This window comes from Callionymus lyra, chromosome 12 (genome assembly GCF_982586985.1).
Source record: "Callionymus lyra chromosome 12, fCalLyr1.hap1.1, whole genome shotgun sequence".
Classification (NCBI taxonomy): Eukaryota; Metazoa; Chordata; class Actinopteri; order Syngnathiformes; family Callionymidae; genus Callionymus; species Callionymus lyra.
In genome coordinates this window covers 8,291,932-8,316,931 of record NC_141829.1, presented here as the reverse complement: position 1 = coordinate 8,316,931, position 25,000 = coordinate 8,291,932, and the positions used below count along the sequence as shown (strand labels likewise).

General features: G+C 40.3%; 3 gene segments (V, D, J or C); 2 read left to right on the top strand and 1 right to left on the bottom strand.

The window, feature by feature from the left end:
• The window catches only part of LOC148068148 (Ig kappa chain V region Mem5-like), a 2,683-nt gene extending 943 nt beyond the window's left edge, over positions 1-1,740 (top strand). Inside the window, 2 exon segments of the V gene segment in view lie at positions 494-530; positions 1,313-1,740. Coding sequence covers positions 494-530; positions 1,313-1,623 — 348 coding nt within the window.
• Positions 1,741-10,704: 8,964 nt separating this feature from the next.
• On the top strand, positions 10,705-13,342 carry LOC148068147 (Ig kappa chain V region Mem5-like). The segment is given in 4 exon segments: positions 10,705-10,846; positions 11,037-11,333; positions 12,154-12,189; positions 12,915-13,342. Coding segments are annotated over 4 exon segments (693 nt in total).
• Positions 13,343-20,046: 6,704 nt separating this feature from the next.
• On the bottom strand, positions 20,047-22,749 carry LOC148068146 (Ig kappa chain V region Mem5-like). The segment is given in 4 exon segments: positions 20,047-20,474; positions 21,255-21,289; positions 22,134-22,431; positions 22,622-22,749. Coding segments are annotated over 4 exon segments (693 nt in total).
• Between the last annotated feature and the right edge of the window lie 2,251 nt (positions 22,750-25,000).

Here is a 25,000-nt window from a genome sequence, read left to right as displayed (position 1 = left end):
AGACTTGCAATAGTTTGATAACACAATGACTCACAACTCGTGTTGGATATTATAATTAAACATGATGAATATTACATATATGTAGACACAAACATACAATAAATACATAAACACAGGTGGATAAATACATATAAAAATAACACTGTAGGAGAAGACAAAGTAAATGTTAAATGTCAAATAAATGTAATGAAAATAATTTCACTATCTTTAAATTGTTTCATAATGAATTCAATAATTTACTTAAACATGTTTGTGTTTGTATGGATTGTACTATAGGAGGAAACTGGAGTACCTTGAGAAAATTCCTGATAAACCAAGACTGGAGATGATGTGAGGAATGACCTTGGACCTCCTCAGATGTGATGGTTGGACTACATGAGAAGAGAAAACAGAGAGAACAAGAGGAGTTCCTGCTGGACTGTCAGTCTGATTCTAGTCACTTTGTGTGTCAGAGGTTTTTGTACGACGACTGGCTGACTTTGTGTCACTGTGGCTCACGTTCGGAGGAGGAACCAGACTGCATGTTGGAAGTAAGTGTTCTCTCTCAAACTTGCTTTTACAGAAACACAATCTAGATGAGAAACATTTGTTTTAAAAAATATATATTTATTTTTTTAAAAAAAGTAAAATTTGAAAAGATGAAATGAAGACAAAAAAAAAAATTGTTAGTTTATTTGTTTCAATCTCAGTGAAAATTCAAGTGTGAATAAAAAGTTTCAAATGATGAAATAAATAATTATTATTATTTTCACTGATTATTTTTAATTTTTTTTATTAGTTTATCAAAAGTTAAACGTTTAAAAAAAAGTTTTTTTGTACATTTTCTACATTTATAAAACCAACTTAAGATAATTTTAAACCTTTCATGTGTTGATTTTTAATTTCTTCATTTTAAATGGTGTGATCATGACAGAGAGAGGAGGAGAGTTAGAGAGAGTTATGGTTCATTCATTCCTTCTACTTCTCTCCTTTCCTCCCTCTCTCCCTAAAGCTCACAGTGTCAAATGTTTTCTTATTTTACCACCAATTTATTTCTCCTCCATCCTCCCTCACTTCTCTATCCTTCCTTCTGTCCCAGTGAGCAACTCTTCACTTTCCTCTCTTCCATCTCAACCTCCTCCGTTTATATCCTCCTCTCTTCATCGTTCCTTTCTTCCTCCCTTCTCTTCTAACATAGCAGCACTTTTGTTTTTTCCTCCCTCTTCTCTCCCTCCCTGTCGTTCTCCCTCACGCCATCCTTCCTCCTCCACCTTCCCTCCATCCTTGTGTGTGATGAGAAACCTCCTGATCTAAGGTGACCTCTGTCTCCTAGGTGACCTTCGGCCCACCCTGACCGTGCTGCCCCCCTCTAGTCAGGAGCAAGGGAAGGCCACGCTGGTGTGTGTGGCCAACAAGGGCTTCCCGTCAGACTGGACTCTGTCCTGGAAGGTGGACGGCAAAAGCAGGCAGCGGAGCCAGAGCCCCGGGCTGCTGGGGAAGGACGGCCACTACAGCTGGACCAGCACCCTGACCCTGCCTGCTGACCAGTGGAGGACGGTGGGCTCTGTGACCTGTGAGGCCACCCAGGGCTCCCAGTCTCCAGTCTCAGAGACACTGAGGAGAGAGCAGTGTTCCCAGTCCTGAGCAGACCGGCCTGGACTCCAGCAGCTCTCTGCTTCTGTCCCTCGGTCACTCTCTGACCACACGTTCACTCTTTTGTTGCTTGGTTTGGATCATGACAATAAAGACGTCTTCATCACATCTGTTGTCTTCTACTTTATTTTCACTCACTTCTGAATATGTCAAGAATGATCAAGAGACACAGGAGCCAAAGACAAAAGGCACAAAACATGGTTAAAGATTAAAATATGACATTTAATTCACAACAGTTCTAAAACACTTACTTTAAGCAATACTAAAAATGTCCAAAAGATGGCGCAAAAACTTCTATCTCAAAATCTGAGTTCAAATCTTGAATAAACCAAATAATCCGACAAATAAAGGAAGTTAAAAAAATGCTGATGCACGATTTAATATGAAGTTAAAAGAGAGTCAATGTATAATTTTTTTTAAATCACCAAAAACTCTGAAAAAGATGAAAACCTGAATATCTTGGAACATTCCGAAGCTAAAATATCCAATAAGGGGATTGAGAAAGTTTAAGAGTTTACTGGGCAGAGCTGAAAGCGAGCTTACGCCGGTCAATGGAAAGTCCAGCATATACGAAGGTCCTGCTGCACACAAACCACCCTGGAAAGCTGCCGACATACGAGGTAAGAAAAACTAAAGTCATTACAAAATAAAACAAAAAGGACAGGGATCGTAGCATAATATTCTTTACGATCTAAGATGACGTCAAGAGATCAAGAAAATAAGTAAAAAAAATAAACATGATCACTCTTTATTCAAATTGTAACAACACATGAACTGAAACCAAATAAGGAAATCTTACATCTTGATTTTCTATATGTATTCTAAAAAATATTTATGAGCACCAGAGTGATGATCAATATCATGTGAATATTGATCATCAGGAGGTGAAATGAGAAATATTCAGACAAAATGAGCGACTTGTGATAACTGGGGTCAGTAAATGGGTCATAAGAGGATTAAAAGAGTTACACACGAACAAAAACACGTCAGAAAAGAGTCAAACAGCAGTTGATGTGAAGAATATGAGTAAATGCAAGTAAGTAAGTAATTTTTATTTGTATAGCACTTTTCCAGACCAGGGTCACAAAGCGCTTAAACAATCAAAACAATTCTCAAAAAAGTATATACTTTAAAGGTCAAGATAAAACTGATAACACAACAGTTCCAAGAGTTCTAGAAAATCAAGGAAAAGCCTGAACAAATAAAAACGTCTTAAGATGTTTCTTAAAGGAGTCAGTAGATCCATCAAGAGAGAGGAAGATGGTTCCAAAGCTTAGGAGCAACAGCCTGAAAAGATTTCTCTCCTCTGGTCCTGAACCGTGTGTGTGGAACCATAAGTAGATTCTGATCCACAGACCTCAGAGCCCGAGCTGGGGTGTAAGGCTGGATCAGATCAGTGATGTAAGGAGGAGCCTGACCATGAATAGCTCTGAAAGTAAGAACCAGAATTTTAAAGTTGATCCTGACAGAAACTGGAAGCCAGTGAAGAGTTTTAAGGATAAATGTGAGTTCTTCTACTTCTCGCTGCAGAGTTCTGAATCAACTGCAGGCGACACAGATCCTTCTTGTTAAGACATGAAAACAAACTGTTACAATAGTCCAGACGAGAAGAAACAAACGCATGGATTACAAGCTCCAGATCATGTTCCGACAACATTTTCCTAAGTTTAGAGTTTTATCTCAGTTGAAGGAAACAGTTTCTGGTCAGTTTTCTACAGTGTTGAACAAGAGACATGTCTTTACCAAATACAAAACCCAGGTTTCGCAGGCTCAGTTTGACAGACTGACCTAAGGCACCCAAGTACTGCATATGTCAACATGGTTACAAGTCTATTGCCTGTTGCAGATGGAAAATAGATCTGATAAGAACTGAGATGATCAAAGATGACACGTTGGTGTGCAAAACTGTCACAAAATGGACTACAAACCAACTACGAGCAACACTGCCCGACTGCTATCCAAGAATACTGGAACTGCAGAGCAGAATTGTCGGTGGTAGAAGACATCATCTATAAAGGAAGCAAAATAATCATTCCAAAGAGTCTTCGTTTAGATCTGCTAAAGAAGATACATGCGGGACATCTTGCTATTGAAAAAATGCAAAAAGAGATCACGTGAGGTGATGTACTGGCCCCGGATCAATCAGGATGTGAAAAAGGATGTTTCAAACTGCTCAATATGTTTGAAATATCAAGCCAGCAATCCGGCAGAGCCACTAAAGCCACTCCCGGTGCCAGACCTTATCAGAAGGTGGGTGCTGACCTCTTTGTTTCTGGAGGAAAGGATGACCTTCTGGTCACAGACTATTTATTCACTGTTTCCAGAGGTTTGCAAATTGAACACTACAACTGCAGAGACTGTGATCACAGCCATGAAAGCCATATTCTCCAGACATCATGTTGTAGTGAAATCCTTCATGTTGTTTTTGCTGTTAACTAAAAGACCAAAGTTCTGGTTTACGACGTCTTTGGAATGCCGACCTTCCTCCCCCTCGTGCTCCTCCTGCTGCTAACCTTCTCATCCTCCTCACCTCAACCTCCTCGTCATCATCACTCCTTCCTCTCTCCTCTCGACGACGTAAGCAACTGTAACATTGTCACTCTTGCATTGATTGATGTGTTGGGATTTTTCTAATTGATCAGAGGCAGCAAGATTAGCTTAAGATAAGTTGTAAAGCTTTCCCAGAAGTTGACAATTATCAAAGCCTTCAAGTCCGTTACTTTCTGGGTAATTAATATTGTTCCTTCCATGATATCAAAGCATCATCATTCCATTCCATTGTTCTTAACTGTTCTCCCTTTTCTCTTTATTTCTTTCAATAAATCCTATAAAAGTACGTCAGTTGCCTTTACAATTTTTCATATTTTTGAGCCTCTTACTCAGTAAAGAACAGATAATCACGACAACAAGTAGTAACTTCAGTAAATGAGATTGATTAAAACTAGTGTTTCATAGTTAATTAATTAGGCCAATTAATTAATTATTATCCACGTAAATGTAATAGTTTCCCTTGTACTATAAAACAAAGGCTGGTGCTCCAACTTCAGGTAAAGTTTACCTAGAGGCAATTTTAAAGTTAAATCGACCAGAACTTAGATGTTCTGAAAATAAACCTTTTTATAAGGCATATATAATTACTTCAGTGTGCCGAGTGAAGTCTTTACAGATAATGGACCACGCTTCTCAAACCTCAAGTTCAGACATACAACTTCGAGTCCTCATTATCCACAGTCTAAGGGTCTAGTGGAGAAATCTGTTCAAACAGTGAAAAGACTGATGAACAAGGCAAGAGACAGTGACACTGACTTCTACCAGAGTCTACTGGTATACCGCACGACACCACTGGAGTGTGGTGTGTCACCAGCTCAGCTCCTTATGGGAAGACGCCTGAGCTCAAACCTGCCCATTCAGGATGATCTACTCAAAACGAAAGGAGGGAAACAGGGTGAAGAGATTCAAGGAGATGCAAAAATCCAAACACAAGTTCCATTATGACAGAGGAACAAAGGATCTACCGGAACTGCAAGCTGGGGACCAAGTGAGGTTTAAAGATAAGACAAACACATGGTCACAAAAAGCAAATGTTCTGAGTGAGGTTCAACCAAGATCATTCAACATTCAGACAGAAGATCATCCTGAGACGAAATGGCAGAGATCTAATCAAGGGATATACAACCGAAGAGGAGTCTTTCAAGGATGACCAGTTTCAAAACACACCTCAGACTCCATCAGACTCCATTACCTGAGGCAACCACCCAGATTGAAAAACCAATGATCAGAAAGTCTTTATGGAATATAAAGCCACCTGAGAGGCCGATTGAACATAAAATGTTTTAATTGTTGATAAGTTGAAGTACAGTTATATTAGTGTGTAATATAACCCTCTGTCTCAGGGGACAGTACTGGCCCCTCTCCTCTTCACCATCTACATTTCAGACTTCTGCTACAACTCAGAGCTCGTCCAGAAGTATGCTGACGACACTGCCATTGTTGGATGCATCAGGGACAACAGCGAAGACGAGTATAGGAGTCTGATACGTGACTTTGTGGACTGGAGTGAGAGGAACCACTTGCAGCTGAACACCTCAAAGACCAAGGAGCTGGTCTTGGACTTCAGGAGGTCCAGGACAAAGCCACGTCCAGTGTCCATCAGAGGCGATGAGGTGGAGATAGTTGACAACTATAAGTACCTCGGCGTGTGGCTGGACAGTAAACTGGACTGGTCCTGCAACACAGACCTTGTATATAAGAAAGTTCAGAGTAGACTGTACTTTCTGAGGCTTCAATCATTTAACATCTGCAAGAAGCTCCTCTGCATGTTCTACCAGTCTGTGGTGGCCAGTGTCCTGTTCTATGCTGTGGTGTGTTGGGGTGGAAATGTGTCCAAGAGGAGTGTCAACAGGTTGGACAGGTTGATCAGGAGGGCTGGCTCTGGGTGGTCTGAATGAAGCTGGACTCACTGGTGACAGTTGCTGAGAGGAGATCATTGAACAAACTACTGTCCATCATGGATGATGACAGTCATCCTCTGAACACTGTCATCAGTGAGCAGAGAAGCAGAATGAGTGCACGAATGCTCCTACCCAGGTGCAAAACTAATAGACTCAAGGACTCATTCATTCCTCGGGCTATTAAATTGTACAATTCTGAGTTCAGGGGCAGGAGTGGAATGAGAGTATCTGGATGTTCTGTTATATGTTAGTCTTTGTATCCTTTGTCTTTGTTATTTTTCTTTGATCTATGTTCTTTATCTTTATCTTTAGACATATATTGTGTAATTGTGTTCTTTCTATTTATTTCTCTTGTTCTTATTTTATTTTGATTCATTTTTTTATTTTTTTATTTTTTATAAAAAATTGCTGTATGTATTGGCTATTGGAAAAAAACAATTTCCCGAAGGAGACCTCCTGAGGGATCAATAAAGTTTTACCTTACCTTACCTTTGCTTACCTTAATAAGTAAGTAATATTTATGCAGAGTAAAGTTTGTACAAGTTAACTCTTGATTACTTTAAATTAACATAGTTAAGATTAAAAACTCAAAGAGATTAATCATGACTAGTGAAGTATTTTGTAAGGGGAATATTTGGATGTTCAAATAATAATAACAATGTTTCAGATATAAATAATGTAAGTAATTATAAGTTTTTTATTTGGATTTAATACTTATTTAGAAAAAAGGAAGATGTAACGATAACAGCAAATATCTGTTTGCCTGGTTTAAATAACTGATGTTTATGTTGTGTACTCCGGACACAAGAGGGCGTTGTGAGTCCGTGACCAGAGCAAGTCGAGTGGTACATGTTGGACTGCTTGTGTTTACATGCTGCTGAATACTCCTGATAAAGTACCTTCCTTCAAGCAAGAGTGTTTTTATTAAGAACCCACAGTAGAGAATAACACAATTGTAACATAATATTCTTAATACTCTCTATTTTGACATCAGCAGAGCAGCAAAGAGAGAGATTCAGAAAGTAAACTGAACATCCTCAGAAAATCATGAACATTGACCATTGAATTAACCAAAGGTTACAACATTGTTACAAAACAATGTTACAACCTTCAATGAATTGTGTTTTAACAGACATTCTTATCAACTAGCTGAACCAAGCCATAGTGACATTGTGACTTTTTAAACTGCCTCCTTCATTGTAGTGCCAGAAAAAGCTCATATTATATCAATGAATGATCACCAGCCTGTCGCTCTGACTCCCACCATCATGACAGTCTTCGAGAGGATGGTAAAGGAGAGCATCATCTCAAGACTCCTTCACCTGAGCCTTGCACACCTGAAGGAGAAGAACACTGTTGTGCAGATGCTGTACCTGGACTTTAACACCATCATCCCACAGAGCCTCGTACACAAACTGGGATCTCTGGGCTTCGGCGTCCTCCTGTGTAACTGGCTTCCTCACAGACAGACACATCTTTTTAGTATTGTGTTATTTCTAGTGGGATTTTTTTTATTTTGATGTCACTTCTCTCTATTTTAAACTGTTTTAGGAAACCTTTTATTCAAATACATATATGCATTAATGCACATGTTTCTTTAAATCTTTGCACTTCATTGAACTTTTCTTGAGGAAAATGCAACGAAATTTCATTCTGTGTTTTTCTTTCTTCAACCTTCAACTGTTTTTACTCCTTTATATATGTTATAATTATAAAAAACAACAACAAATTGTTTATCAAACAAAAAAAGATCTAATAATACGACAGAAAGACTCAAAAGACAATTCTCTGATTTTTGACATCGTGAAAAAAGATTTAGTTGATTTTTGGAGCGTGAGCGACTACGCATTGTATTGATGTAAACATTACACATAAATACGACCATATAGTGAGATATGTTTGTAACTCAAATAAAAGTAAAGAAACAAATTAATACTTTTGAAAAAATGTCTTTATTTAGTGAATTATACAAATATTGAAGTTTAATATTATAGAACATGGTGTAAATGAGATCAGTTTAACAAGTCATCTACTCCAAAATGTTCTTCCTTCATTAATGTATTAAATATTCATTAGTTTATGAAGAATTGTCTTTACTTTCAAACTCACCGATGAGGAGGATGTGGAACACACACGTAAGCACTCAAACACACTTCCTGTCACTCATATTAGAAGAACAAGTTTCCCCTGAACTTGATAGATTTAGGACAGAAAGCTGAACACGGTCACAGCTCAGTAGAAACACCTGCTGTCTCTTTTCAGGATGACTGAGCTCCCGAAGTAGGAAGTGAAAGTTTTGAGGCTGATCTGCACCATTCAAATCAGAGAGATGACCCGAGGAGACCTGAACAACAGTCGTGAGATTAACAATCAGAGATCAATGAGGAGATGAAAATTGATAGTCCAGAAGTGAACTGTCACTTCCACCTTCGTAACATTTCAAAAATCAGACACTTCCTTCCTTTGGATGCTGCTGAGAAACTCATCCATGCTTTTGTTACCTCCAGGCTGGACTATTGTAACTCTCTTGTGTCAGGATGTTCTAAAAAGTCTCTCAGAACTCTGCAGCTCATTCAGAACTCTGCAGCTCGTGTCCTAGAAAAGACTAAAAAACACATTTCCTCTGGGCAGAAACCTTCTCTATGTTTAAAAACAATCTTAAAACCTTACTTTTCGATAAAGACTATAATAAAGACTGACTCTGACTCTGCCTGAATCAGCCCTTTTTGTCTTTCTTAAGCTGCTATGGGCTTAGAATGCTGGAGGAGTCTTAGACACCGAGCTCTGTCTATCCTTCTTTTCTGCATTACATTCATCACCTGTGCAGTTTAAACCCAGACTTTTTATTTCTCTCCAGGAGCTCCAGGGCTCCACCTCCAGAGCTGCTGCTGATCCAGGATCTCCACCACGTCATCGGATCCAGAGTTCTTCTATACTCTCCTCTTTTCTCTCACTGTATCCTCCCTCACTCTTCTCTTCGTCCATCTGTCTCCCCCTCCCATCCTTCCTCCTAGCCGGTCAGAGCAGAAGGTCGTCAACAATGAGTCTGGTTCTGCTCGAGGTTTCTGCCTTCTAAAAGGAAGGTTTTCCTCACCAAAGCCACACTGTGCTTTACTCATTATTGAGTTGATCTGTTCTTCCTATAGTCTTACTTAAAGTGTAAAGTGTCTCGAGATAACTTTGTTATGATAAGACACTTTAAATAAAATAAAATTGAATTGAAATGAGTTGATGACATTGTAGGTGTATTTGCCAATTGTGTTCCGTCCGTGAGGAAGCCAGTTACACAGGAGGACGCCGAAGCCCAGAGATCCCAGTAAATCGACCTCCTCCATCTAACCCTGTTCTCTGTATCTCCCTCTCTCACACCAACCAACTTCATGTCCTCTTTCACTACATCCATAAACCTTCACTTTGGTCTTCCTCTAGACCTCCTGCCTGGCACTTCCAAGCCCAGCATCCATCTGGTTCTCTCTGACCTTATCTCCAAAACATCCGACATGTTCCTCGGATCAACTCATTCCTGATCCTATCCATCTTCGTCACTCCCAAAGAGAACCTCAACATCTTCATCTCTGCTCCCTCCAGCTCTGCTTCCTGCCCTTTCCTCAGTGCCACTGTCTCTAGACCATACAGCATCACTGGTCTCACCACTGTCTTGTAGATCTTTCCTTGAATGAAATGAAATATATAAAACAGTTTAAATGCAAAATAAAAATTGTTGTTATTTTGAAACAATCTTTCGTTAAACAAAGAGAATATACTTTCTGCTACTGCAAATTAATCTAAATACAAATGTCATCAGGTTTAAAGCAACATTTACTGAAATTATTTTCTGATTTTATACATGTTGCAGTAAATTAATACTTATTGATTAATGTAAATGATTGTTTTCACAATTGAAACTACGTTATTAGACAGTGGTTTGATTTTAAGTCAAAGATAGTTGTAAAAATATTCCTCTGCAGAGGGCGCCATCTCATTACTACTGGAGTTTTCTAACAGACTAAGGAAGCATGTGTGCTTGTGTGTGTGTGTGTGTGTGTGTGTGTGTGTGTGTGTGTGTGTGTGTGTGTGTGTGTGTGTGTGTGGGGGGGGGGGGTGTGTGCGTGTGTGTGTGTCTGTGTGTGCTTGTGTGCGTGTGTGTGTGTGTGTGTGTGTGTGCGCGTGTGTGCATGTGAGTGTGTGTGTGTGCGTGTGTCTGTGTGTGCTTGTGTGCGTGTGTGCGCGTGTGTGCTTGTGTGCGGGGGTGCGTGTGTGTGTGTGTGTGCGCGTGTGCGTGTGTGTGTGTGGGGGGGGATGTGCGTGTGTGTGTGCGTGTGTGTGTGTCTGTGTGTGCTTGTGCGCTTGTGTGTGTGTGTGTGCGCGCGTGTGTGTGTGTGTGCTTGTGTGCGTGTGTGTGCGTGTGTGTGTGCTTGTGTGCGTGTGTGTGTGTGTGCGCGTGTGTGTGTGCGCGTGTGCGTGTGTTTGTGCTTGTGTGTGTGTGTGCGTGTGTGCTTGTGTGCGTGTGTGTGTGCTTGTGTGCGTGTGTGCTTGTGTGTGTGTGTGTGTGTGTGTGTGTGTGTGTGTGTGTGTGTGTGACACTACCACATGTCTCGGACTCACACACTTGAGTGACTCACTGTGTTTGCATGTGAGTCCTTCCTCTCTGCTCGCGGCTCTTAAGAGCTCCCAGTTGATCACTGAGTGTCCACAAGACGCCGGCACCACAACCATGATGTCACTGAGTCCACTGCTGCTCACCCTGGGCCTCCTTGTTCACGGTGAGACTCTTCTGGAGACTTTGACAAGCAGCTTCAGCAGCAGGACGTTCTGCTGTGATGGAGAGAGACTGAAGGAAGCAGCTCTCACCTTCATCCTTCTCTTCTCTGTCTTCAACAAATCATGCTTCTGTCTTCATGTTGATCATCTTTCTCCAAACTGGAGCCACAACTCTTCTTCTATGTTTTCCAGGTTCATCAGGAGACATCGTCCTGACTCAGACTCCTGGATCTCAGTCTGTAGTTCCAGGAACGACTGTCTCCATCACTTGTACAACAAGCTCAGATGTTAGCTATGGCCTCAACTGGTATCTTCAGAAACCTGCTGAAGCTCCTAAACTCCTCATTTATTACTCTTCAAGTCGTCAGTCTGGAGTTCCAGATCGTTTCAGTGGAGAAGGATCAGGGACACGATACACTCTGACCATCAACAGAGTCCAGCCTGAAGATGCAGGAGTTTATTATTGTCAGCAGCATAAGAGTTACCCGTTCACACAGTGAAACAAGGTCGTACAAAAACCTCCGTCAGGTGGAGAGGAACTGATCTGACTCCACTGCTGCTCACAAGTTACTGTAATAACATATTATTTATACTTATTATTTATCTTGTTCTTGTTCATGTAGTTCACTGAGATGAAGAATTTATTTCACTTTTACACTTTTCCTCATTTATTCATGTATTTTCATCTTCACTAAGTCTCAACTACCTCTCAATGTTTTTGTTTGTCACTGACTTTTAAACTGAGTCACAAACATGATTTAGTGGAGACACTTGACACGTCACGTTAGTCATTCATGTCATTAAAGACTTGCAATAGTTTGATAACACAATGACTTGGATATTATAATTAAACATGATGAATATTACATATATGTAGACACAAACATACAATAAATACATAAACACAGGTGGATAAATACATATAAAAATAACACTGTAGGAGAAGACAAAGTAAATGTTAAATGTCAAATAAATGTAATGAAAATAATTTCACTATATTTCAATTGTTTGTTTAATTCCATATGTTTCTACTCATAATGAATTCAATAATTTGCTTAAACATGTTTGTGTTTGTATGGATTGTACTATAGGAGGAAACTGGAGTACCTTGAGAAAATTCCTGATAAACCAAGACTGGAGATGATGTGAGGAATGACCTTGGACCTCCTCAGATGTGATGGTTGGACTACATGAGAAGAGAAAACAGAGAGAACAAGAGGAGTTCCTGCTGGACTGTCAGTCTGATTCTAGTCACTTTGTGTGTCAGAGGTTTTTGTACGACGACTGGCTGACTTTGTGTCACTGTGGCTCACGTTCGGAGGAGGAACCAGACTGCATGTTGGAAGTAAGTGTTCTCTCTCAAACTTGCTTTTACAGAAACACAATCTAGATGAGAAACATTTGTTTTAAAAAATATATATTTATTTTTAAAAAAAAGGAAAATTTGAAAAGATGAAATGAAGACAAAGAAAATATTGTTAGTTTATTTGTTTCAATCTCAGTGAAAATTCAAGTTATTTTTAATTTTTTTATTAGTTTATCAAAAGCTAAACGTTTAAAAAAAAGTTTTTTAGTACATTTTCTACATTTATAAAACCAACTTAAGATAATTTTAAACCTTTCATGTGTTGATTTTTAATTTCTTCATTTTAAATGGTGTGATCATGACAGAGAGAGGAGGAGAGTTAGAGAGAGTTATGGTTCATTCATTCCTTCTACTTCTCTCCTTTCCTCCCTCTCTCCCTAAAGCTCACAGTGTCAAATGTTTTCTTATTTTACCACCAATTTATTTCTCCTCCATCCTCCCTCACTTCTCTATCCTTCCTTCTGTCCCAGTGAGCAACTCTTCACTTTCCTCTCTTCCATCTCAACCTCCTCCGTTTATATCCTCCTCTCTTCATCGTTCCTTTCTTCCTCCATTCTCTTCTAACATAGCAGCACTTTTGTTTTTTTCTCCCTCTTCTCTCCCTCCCTGTCGTTCTCCCTCACGCCATCCTTCCTCCTCCATCTTCCCTCCATCCTTGTGTGTGATGAGAAACCTCCTGATCTAAGGTGACCTCTGTCTCCTAGGTGACCTTCGGCCCACCCTGACCGTGCTGCCCCCCTCTAGTCAGGAGCAAGGGAAGGCCACGCTGGTGTGTGTGGCCAACAAGGGCTTCCCGTCAGACTGGACTCTGTCCTGGAAGGTGGACGGCAAAAGCAGGCAGCGGAGCCAGAGCCCCGGGCTGCTGGGGAAGGACGGCCACTACAGCTGGACCAGCACCCTGACCCTGCCTGCTGACCAGTGGAGGACGGTGGGCTCTGTGACCTGTGAGGCCACCCAGGGCTCCCAGTCTCCAGTCTCAGAGACACTGAGGAGAGAGCAGTGTTCCCAGTCCTGAGCAGACCGGCCTGGACTCCAGCAGCTCTCTGCTTCTGTCCCTCGGTCACTCTCTGGCCACACGTTCACTCTTTTGTTGCTTGGTTTGGATCATGACAATAAAGACGTCTTCATCACATCTGTTGTCTTCTACTTTATTTTCACTCACTTCTGAATATGTCAAGAATGATCAAGAGACGCAGGAGCCAAAGACAAAAGGCACAAAACATTAAACAACAGTTTCAAGATATTTACACCAAGCAATGCTTAAAATTTCAGACCTCTATCCCAAAGTCAGAGACCAAAACTTTAAATTAACCAAATAATCAAGCTAATATAGATGGTCTACAAAATCGTGATGCACGATCCACTAAAAATAAAAAAAACAGAGAGTTAATGAACAAAAAAACTCACCAAAAATCAAATTACCAAAAGCGCTGAAGACGAGGAAAAATCTGAATATTTGTAAAGATCATAAAGCCAAAATATTCAATAAATAACGAGAAAGAGTTTACCAGGTGGAACTGAAAGACGAGCTGACGCCTGTCTATGGAAGGTCCGGCGTACATGAAAGGCAGGATTATTTGTTGTCCAGACAAACAACGAGTAACAAGTTGAAAGAAACCCACGTGCAAAAGAAGGGGGGGAAACACCACCACCGGGACACCAATCCGACACCGCAGTACGGCAGCTCCTGAGCAGATAGAGTAAAACTTTAACAATGAGTGTCGACAATGACGAACAAAATACAAATGAATATACTTTAACTGTAAAACTAAACAAATGACCAATCAGCAAATCACAGAATGATCAAAATAGTCACACGGAAAGAAACAGACACAGTTGAAATAAACGTAAACAAAAATGAACACAAGTAAGAACTCAAGAGTCCGGGGTGAACTGCGACACAGAGCCTCAGTCCGCTGTCGCTCGCTCGACTTAGTGCGATTAGCCAATCACACACACGCACAGTCGGCCGTCAGGACACGGAGGTGGTCGGGAGGGGCGAATCGTTGCCACCCGATCCGTCCCAGCAGTTCCGGGTGAAGATTAAATAAACAACCCAAGACAAAACAGCAGTGAGTTAAGCGGGTGGTCTTAGCGGAGGCTGCGCTAAGTGACCGATCAAAACATTGTTGGGGAGCACGGCACGAAACGGCGTCACCCACTTCGTAACGAAGTTGCAGAGGGGAAGCAACACGCAGCCAAGCACACACCCAGAGAGGAATCTCTGACCCCGGAAGCGGAAGCGTAGGACGCTGATTGAGGTGGGAACTCAGCCTCCAGCCATTCAGAGCGAGAGAGAAGTGTGCGCACCGCCCCCTTTTAACCAGCAGGCTAAGACGAGATTGGCTGGAATGCAAACAACCTCGTCCTGCTACAATCGGTTAATTCAATGGTCAATGTTCATGATTTACTGAGGATGTTCACTGTTTACTTTCTGAATCTCTCTCTTTGATCCTCTGCTGATGTCAATATAGAGAGTATTAAGAATATTATGTTACAATTGTGTTGTTCTCTACTGTGGGTTCTTAATAAAAACACACAAGGAAGGTACTTTATCAGGAGTATTCAGCAGCATGTAAACACAAGCAGTCCAACATGTACCACTCGACTTGCTCTGGTCACGGACTCACAACTAAAATAATTCATAACTAAAACTGAAACACTGGTGATTGCTCCTGATGATAAAGTTTCCAGGGTTGAGTCAGTACTTGGGTGACTTAGGTCAGTCTGTCAAACTGAGCCTGAGAAACCTGGGTGTTGTATTTGATAAAGACATGTCTCTTGTTCGACACTGCAGAAAACTGACCTTTCCTTCAACTGAGAAAAATCTCCAAACTTAGGAAAATGTTGTCGGAACATGATAAGGAGCTTGTAATCCATGCGTTTGTTTCTTCTCGTCTGGACTATTGTAACAGTTTGTTTTCATGTCTTAACAAGAAGGAGCTGTCTCGTCTGCAGTTGATTCAGAACTCTGCAGCGAGAATTCTAACCCGCTCAAGTAGAAGAACTCACATTTCTCCGATCCTTAAAACTCTTCACTGGCTTCCAGTTTCTTTCAGGATCAACTTTAAAATTCTGGTTCTTACTTTCAGATCTATTCATGGTCAGGCTCCTCCTTACATCACTGATCTGATCCAGCCTTACCCTCCAGCTCGGGCTCTGAGGTCTGTGGATCAGAATCTACTGATGGTTCCACGCACACGGTTCAGGACCAGAGGAGAGAAATCTTTTCAGGCTGTTGCTCCTAAGCTTTGGAACAATCTTCCTCTCTCTTTGCGCTTGATGGATCTACTGACTCCTTTAAGAAACATCTTAAGACGTTTCTATTTGTCCAGGCTTTTCCTTGATTTTCTGGAACTCCTGTGTTGTTCTCAGTATTATCTTGATCTTTAAAGTATATACTTTTTTGAGTATTGTTTTGATTGTTAAAGCGCTTTGTGACCCTGGTCTGGAAAAGCGCTATATAAATAAATATTACTTACTTACTTACTTACTTACTTACAACGCCCTCTTGTGTCCGGAGTACACAACATAAACATCAGTTATTTAAACCAGGCAAACAGATATTTGCTGTTATCGTTACATCTTCCTTTTTTCTAAATAAGTTTTGGTTAAACTTGTTTTACTTTTATAAACATAAACAGTATTATATCCAAATAAATAACTTAGAATTACTTACAGTATTTATATCTGAAACGTTGTTATTATTATTTGAACATCCAAATATTCCCCTTACAAAATACTTCAATAATAGTAATGATTAATCTCTTTTAGTTATTAATCTTAACTATGTTAATTCAAAGTAATCAAAAGTTAACTTGTACAAACTTTACTCTGCATAAATATTACTTACTACACACTAACATAACTGTATTTCAAATTACAGCATTATAACCTTATTATCAATAATTAAAACATTTCATGTTCAATCGGCCTCTCAGGTGGCTTTATATTCCTTAAATACTTTGTGATCATTGGTTTTTCAATCTGGGTGGTTGCCTCAGGTAATGGAGTCTGATGGAGTCTGAGGTGTGTTTTGAAACTGGTCATCCTTGAAAGACTCCTCTTCGGTTGTATATCCCTTGATTAGATCTCTGCCATTTCGTCTCAGGATGATCTTCTGACTGAATGTTGTATGATCTTGGTTGAACCTCACTCAGAACATTTGCTTTTTGTGACCTTTTTGTCTTATCTTTAAACCTCACTTGGTCGCCAGCTTGCAGTTCCGGTAGATCCTTTGTTCCTCTGTCATAATGGAACTTGTGTTTGGATTTTTGCATCTCCTTGAATCTCTTCACCCTGTTTCCCTCCTTTCGTTTTGAGTAGATCATCCTGAATGGGCAGGTTTGAGCTCAGGCGTCTTCCCATAAGGAGCTGAGCTGGTGACACACCACACTCCAGTGGTGTCGTGCGGTATACCAGTAGACTCTGGTAGAAGTCAGTGTCACTGTCTCTTGCCTTGTTCATAAGTCTTTTCACTGTTTGAACAGATTTCTCCACTAGACCCTTAGACTGTGGATAATGAGGACTCGAAGTTGTATGTCTGAACTTGAGGTTTGAGAAGCGTGGTCCATTATCTGTAAAGACTTCACTCGGCACACTGAAGTAATTATATATGCCTTATAAAAAGGTTTATTTTCAGAACATCTAAGTTCTGGTCGATTTAACTTTAAAATTGCCTCTAGGTAAACTTTACCTGAAGTTGGAGCACCAGCCTTTGTTTTATAGTACAAGGGAAACTATTACATTTACGTGGATAATAATTAATTAATTGGCCTAATTAATTAACTATGAAACACTAGTTTTAATCAATCTCATTTACTGAAGTTACTACTTGTTGTCGTGATTATCTGTTCTTTACTGAGTAAGAGGCTCAAAAATATGAAAAATTGTAAAGGCAACTGACGTACTTTTATAGGATTTATTGAAAGAAATAAAGAGAAAAGGGAGAACAGTTAAGAACAATGGAATGGAATGATGATGCTTTGATATCATGGAAGGAACAATATTAATTACCCAGAAAGTAACGGACTTGAAGGCTTTGATAATTGTCAACTTCTGGGAAAGCTTTACAACTTATCTTAAGCTAATCTTGCTGCCTCTGATCAATTAGAAAAATCCCAACACATCAATCAATGCAAGAGTGACAATGTTAAAGTTGCTTACGTCGTCGAGAGGAGAGAGGAAGGAGTGATGATGACGAGGAGGTTGAGGTGAGGAGGATGAGAAGGTTAGCAGCAGGAGGAGCACGAGGGGGAGGAAGGTCGGCATTCCAAAGACGTCGTAAACCAGAACTTTGGTCTTTTAGTTAACAGCAAAAACAACATGAAGGATTTCACTACAACATGATGTCTGGAGAATATGGCTTTCATGGCTGTGATCACAGTCTCTGCAGTTGTAGTGTTCAATTTGCAAACCTCTGGAAACAGTGAATAAATAGTCTGTGACCAGAAGGTCATCCTTTCCTCCAGAAACAAAGAGGTCAGCACCCACCTTCTGATAAGGTCTGGCACCGGGAGTGGCTTTAGTGGCTCTGCCGGATTGCTGGCTTGATATTTCAAACATATTGAGCAGTTTGAAACCTCATTCGTCACATCCTGATTGATCCGGGGCCAGTACATCACCTCACGTGATCTCTTTTTGCATTTTTTCAATAGCAAGATGTCCCGCATGTATCTTCTTGAGCAGATCTCCACGAAGACTCTTCGGAATGACTATTTTGCTTCCTTTATAGATGATGTCTTCTACCACCGACAATTCTGCTCTGCAGTTCCAGTATTCTTGGATAGCAGTCGGGCAGTGTTGCTTGTAGTTGGTTTGTAGTCCATTGATGATGATGTTTTGCAAAGTGTAACCAACGTGTCATCTTTGATCATCTCAGTTCTTATGAGCTCCATTTTCCATCTGCAACAGGCAATAGACTTGTAACCATGTTGACATATGCTGTAACATCTTTGTTGAGTGTGTAACGCTGCAGTCTGATCATCATCCTTTGTATTCTTAGTGGTTTCTGGAACAATGCAATTAGTGGTTTATGGTGAGTTTCAACACTGACTGCTTGCCCTGACACAAACTGGTGAAATCTCTCACAGTATGTTGTGCTGAGCTGTTCTTTTTGTTCGATTTGTGCATCACTTGTCTCTGCGTCCGTCACGGATCTTGAGGCATATGCAACAGGTTGCCAGTCATCATACTTTAGCATAAGAACGGCGCTAAGTTCACTCTGTGATGCATCAGATGAAATCTTAGTAGGTCTCACCGGGTCATAAAACTTCAGAACTTGCTCTTTTGTGAGCCGTTTCTTCAAGTCACAGCAGGATTTCTCGTGTTCATGATTCCGCTCACAATCAATTTTCTTTTCAGTCAACTGTCAATCAACAGTGGCGTCATCTATTCTGAAAGATTGGGAATGAACTTTCCCATGGAGTTGATCATGCCCTGAAACCTCTGCACATCTTTCTTACATTTTGGCCTGGGCATATTCTCAATGGCTGAAACTTTTCTTGGATCTGATGCCTTCAGAAAAATGTCAGTTCCTTCACTGCTTCAAGCTGGCATTTCTCCTTATTCGGCTTCAGATTCTAGTATGGGCTGCGCATTCTTTGGCACTACGATGAATGTTAGTGTATGTTCTTTGTCTTTGTGGGTCACTTTAACCACACATTTTCCTTTCACAGGTGTTTGTGCTCCTGAGTAGCCACTTACTTTCACTTTACTTTCATGTATTTTCGGTTTGGGTCTGATTTTCTTGAACTCTGCTTCTGAAATGATGTTCACTGGGCACCAGTATCCAGTTTCACCTCCATGTACGTGTCATTTACTTTGAGTTTCATCATCCAATCCTTTTTTCTATTTTGTTTTCTGTCACAGCATCTACTTAGAATTCCTCTGTCGTCTTCATCCACTGTATGGACTTTGCTTTGCTTTGGGGTTGGATTTCTGCAGCACCGAGCATGATGGTTCTGTTTGTTACAGTTGTTGCATGTTGTACCATAAACCGGGCATTTTTTAGGAGGATGTTACGTGTCACATCGACCACAAGTCCTTTCTTTACTGTATTCTGGTGATTTTGATTTCTTTTATCGTCTGAGACAGTCTCTGTGTGTTTTTATTGACAGCATCTACTTTGCAACTGTCACTAAACACTTTTCACTGCTTCTACTGCTCTGCATAGTTTCATTGCTTTTTCCAGGTCTAGATTTTCTTCTCTCAATAGTATTCTCTTAGACCATATATTCAGGATTCCCACACACCAGTCTGTCTTTAATCAAAGAATCAGTCAGTTCTCTGAACTCACATGTTTTGCTTCTGTTTTGTGGTTCTGTCACATACTGATCAATTGTCTCTCCTGTTCTCTGTACGCATGTGAAGAATCTGTGCCTCTCAAATGTCACATTTCTCTTCGGTATGCAGTACTTTTTCAGTAAGTTTTCCATTATTATATCCAGCTTCAATTTGTCGCCATCATCAAATATGAAATGATTATATACTTCCAAGGCATCCTCACCGACCACGTGTAGAAACACACACACTTGTCTTGTCACTTGCCTCGTCGAGTCCGATATTAGATCGTGCATCACCATTTTTGAACTTCCTTTATTTGTCGGATTATTTGGTTTATTCAATATTTGAACTCAGATTTTGAGATAGAAGTTTTTGCGCCATCTTTTGGACATTTTTAGTATTGCTTAAAGTAAGTGTTTTAGAACTGTTGTGAATTAAATGTCATATTTTAATCTTTAACCATGTTTTGTGCCTTTTGTCTTTGGCTCCTGCGTCTCTTGATCATTCTTGACATATTCAGAAGTGAGTGAAAATAAAGTAGAAGACAACAGATGTGATGAAGACGTCTTTATTGTCATGATCCAAACCAAGCAACAAAAGAGTGAACGTGTGGTCAGAGAGTGACCGAGGGACAGAAGCAGAGAGCTGCTGGAGTCCAGGCCGGTCTGCTCAGGACTGGGAACACTGCTCTCTCCTCAGTGTCTCTGAGACTGGAGACTGGGAGCCCTGGGTGGCCTCACAGGTCACAGAGCCCACCGTCCTCCACTGGTCAGCAGGCAGGGTCAGGGTGCTGGTCCAGCTGTAGTGGCCGTCCTTCCCCAGCAGCCCGGGGCTCTGGCTCCGCTGCCTGCTTTTGCCGTCCACCTTCCAGGACAGAGTCCAGTCTGACGGGAAGCCCTTGTTGGCCACACACACCAGCGTGGCCTTCCCTTGCTCCTGACTAGAGGGGGGCAGCACGGTCAGGGTGGGCCGAAGGTCACCTAGGAGACAGAGGTCACCTTAGATCAGGAGGTTTCTCATCACACACAAGGATGGAGGGAAGGTGGAGGAGGAAGGATGGCGTGAGGGAGAACGACAGGGAGGGAGAGAAGAGGGAGAAAAAAACAAAAGTGCTGCTATGTTAGAAGAGAAGGGAGGAAGAAAGGAACGATGAAGAGAGGAGGATATAAACGGAGGAGGTTGAGATGGAAGAGAGGAAAGTGAAGAGTTGCTGACTGGCACAGAAGGAAGGATAGAGAAGTGAGGGAGGATGGAGGAGAAATAAATTGGTGGTAAAATAAGAAAACATTTGACACTGTGAGCTTTAGGGAGAGAGGGAGGAAAGGAGAGAAGTAGAAGGAATGAATGAACCATAACTCTCTCTAACTCTCCTCCTCTCTCTGTCATGATCACACCATTTAAAATGAAGAAATTAAAAATCAACACATGAAAGGTTTAAAATTATCTTAAGTTGGTTTTATAAATGTAGAAAATGTACAAAAAAACTTTTTTTTAAACGTTTAACTTTTGATAAACTAATAAAAAAAATTAAAAATAATCAGTGAAAATAATAATAATTATTTATTTCATCATTTGAAACTTTTTATTCACACTTGAATTTTCACTGCGATTGAAACAAATAAACTAACAATATTTTTTTTGTCTTCATTTCATCTTTTCAATTTTTACTTTTTTTAAAAAATAAATATATATTTTTTAAAACAAATGTTTCTCATCTAGATTGTGTTTCTGTAAAAGCAAGTTTGAGAGAGAACACTTACTTCCAACATGCAGTCTGGTTCCTCCTCCGAACGTGTACCACAGTGACACAAAGTCAGCCAGTCGTCGTACAAAAACCTCTGACACACAAAGTGACTAGAATCAGACTGACAGTCCAGCAGGAACTCCTCTTGTTCTCTCTGTTTTCTCTTCTCATGTAGTCCAACCATCACATCTGAGGAGGTCCAAGGTCATTCCTCACATCATCTCCAGTCTTGGTTTATCAGGAATTTTCTCAAGGTACTCCAGTTTCCTCCTTTAGTACAATCCATAAAAACACAAACATGTTTAAGCAAATTATTGAATTCATTATGAGTAGAAACATATGGAATTAAACAAACAATTGAAATATAGTGAAATTATTTTCATTACATTTATTTGACATTTAACATTTACTTTGTCTTCTCCTACAGTGTTATTTTTATATGTATTTATCCACCTGTGTTTATGTATTTATTGTATGTTTGTGTCTACATATATGTAATATTCATCATGTTTAATTATAATATCCAACACGAGTTGTGAGTCATTGTGTTATCAAACTATTGCAAGTCTTTAATGACATGAATGACTAACGTGACGTGTCAAGTGTCTCCACTAAATCATGTTTGTGACAAAGTTTAAAAGTCAGTGACAAACAAAAACATTGAGAGGTAGTTGAGACTTAGTGAAGATGAAAATACATGAATAAATGAGGAAAAGTGTTTTTTAGAAAGTGTGTTAAAGTGAAATAAATTCTTCATCTCTGTGAACTACATGAACAAGAACAAGATAAATAATAAGTATAAATAATATGTTATTACAGTAACTTGTGAGCAGCAGTGGAGTCAGATCAGTTCCTCTCCAGCTGAGGTTTTTGTACGACCTTGTTTCACTGTGTGAACGGGGAACTCTTATACTGCTGACAATAATAAACTCCTGCATCTTCAGGCTGGACTCTGTTGATGGTCAGAGTGTATCGTGTCCCTGATCCTTCTCCACTGAAACGATCTGGAACTCCAGACTGACGATTTGAAGAGTAATAAATGAGGGGTTTAGGAGCTTCAGCAGGTTTCTGAAGATACCAGGCGAGGTATTTAGAAACATCTGAGCTTGTTGTACAAGTGATGGAGACAGTCGTTCCTGGAACTACAGACTGAGATCCTGGAGTCTGAGTCAGGACGATGTCTCCTGATGAACCTGGAAAACATAGAAGAAGAGTTGTGGCTCCAGTTTGGAGAAAGATGATCAACATGAAGACAGAAGCATGATTTGTTGAAGACAGAGAAGAGAAGGATGAAGGTGAGAGCTGCTTCCTTCAGTCTCTCTCCATCACAGCAGAACGTCCTGCTGCTGAAGCTGCTTGTCAAAGTCTCCAGAAGAGTCTCACCGTGAACAAGGAGGCCCAGGGTGAGCAGCAGTGGACTCAGTGACATCATGGTTGTGGTGCCGGCGTCTTGTGGACACTCAGTGATCAACTGGGAGCTCTTAAGAGCCGCGAGCAGAGAGGAAGGACTCACATGCAAACACAGTGAGTCACTCAAGTGTGTGAGTCCGAGACATGTGGTAGTGTCACACACACACACACACACACACACACACACACACATGCACACACACACACACATGCACACACACACACGCGCACGCACACGCACACGCACACACACACACGCACACACACGCACACGCACACGCGCGCACACACGCACGCGCGCGCACGCACACGCGCACACACACACACACACGCACACGCACACGCGCACACGCACACGCACACGCGCACGCACACACACACACACACACACACGCGCGCACACACACATGCACACGCACACACACACACGCTTCCTTATTCTGGTAGAAAACTCCAGTACTAATGAGATGGCGCCCTCTGCAGAGGAATATTTTTACAACTATCTTTGACTTAAAATCAAACCATTGTCTAATAACATTGTTTCAATCGTGAAAATAATAATTTACATTTGTAGTGAATCATGCTTCCTGTGGAATTTCCTTCTTTAGATAACAGGTCTATTTCAAAGAACCTTGCACAAACCCAAGACCATCTGCAATATAATATTGACCATTGAATTAACCAAAGGTTACAACATTGTTACAAAACAATGTTACAACCTTCAATGAATTGTGTTTTAACAGACATTCTTATCAACTAGCTGAACCAAGCCATAGTGACATTGTGACTTTTTAAACTGCCTCCTTCATTGTAGTGCCAGAAAAAGCTCATATTATATCAATGAATGATCACCAGCCTGTCGCTCTGACTCCCACCATCATGACAGTCTTCGAGAGGATGGTAAAGGAGAGCATCATCTCAAGACTCCTTCACCTGAGCCTTGCACACCTGAAGGAGAAGAACACTGTTGTGCAGATGCTGTACCTGGACTTTAACACCATCATCCCACAGAGCCTCGTACACAAACTGGGATCTCTGGGCTTCGGCGTCCTCCTGTGTAACTGGCTTCCTCACGGACAGACACATCTTTTTAGTATTGTGTTATTTCTAGTGGGATTTTTTTTATTTTGATGTCACTTCTCTCTATTTTAAACTGTTTAAGGAAACCTTTTATTCAAATAAATATATGCATAAATGCACATGTTTCTTTAAATCTTTGCACTTGATTGAACTTTTCTTGAGTAAAATGCAACAAAATTTCATTCTGTATGCACTTGTGGATACTTGAATGACAGTAAAGTACAGTATGTCTAAGTCCACGTCTAAGAGAGTTTAGGAAGAAGGATTTAGAGATTGACTGTCAAATGCTGCTGATAAGTCGAGTAGGATGACTTAATCTTTCTTTCTTCAACCTTCAACTGTTTTAACTACTTTATATATGTTATAATTATAAAAAACAACAACAACAAATTGTTTATCAAACAAAAAAAGATCTAATAATACGACAGAAAGACTCAAAAAACAATTCTCTGATTTTTGACATCGTGAAAAAAGATTTAGTTGATTTTTGGAGCGTGAGCGACTACGCATTGTATTGATGTAAACATTACACATAAATACGACCATATAGTGAGATATGTTTGTAACTCAAATAAAAGTAAAGAAACAAATTAATACTTTTGAAAAAATGTCTTTATTTAGTGAATTTTACAAGTATTGAAGTTTAATATTATAGAACATGGTGTAAATGAGATCAGTTCAACAAGTCATCTACTCCAAAATGTTCTTCCTTCATTAATGTATTAAATATTCATTCGTTTATGAATAATTGTCTTTACTTTCAAACTCACCGATGAGGAGGATGTGGAACACACACGTAAGCACTCAAACACACTTCCTGTCACTCATATTAGAAGAACAAGTTTCCCCTGAACTTGATAGATTTAGGACAGAAAGCTGAACACGGTCACAGCTCAGTAGAAACACCTGCTGTCTCTTTTCAGGATGACTGAGCTCCCGAAGTAGGAAGTGAAAGTTTTGAGGCTGATCTGCACCATTCAAATCAGAGAGATGACCCGAGGAGACCTGAACAACAGTCGTGAGATTAACAATCAAAGATCAATGAGGAGATGAAAATTGATAGTTCAGAAGTGAACTGTCACTTCCACCTTCGTAACATTTCAAAAATCAGACACTTCCTTCCTTTGGATGCTGCTGAGAAACTCATCCATGCTTTTGTTACCTCCAGGCTGGACTATTGTAACTCTCTTGTGTCAGGATGTTCTAAAAAGTCTCTCAGAACTCTGCAGCTCATTCAGAACTCTGCAGCTCGTGTCCTAGAAAAGACTAAAA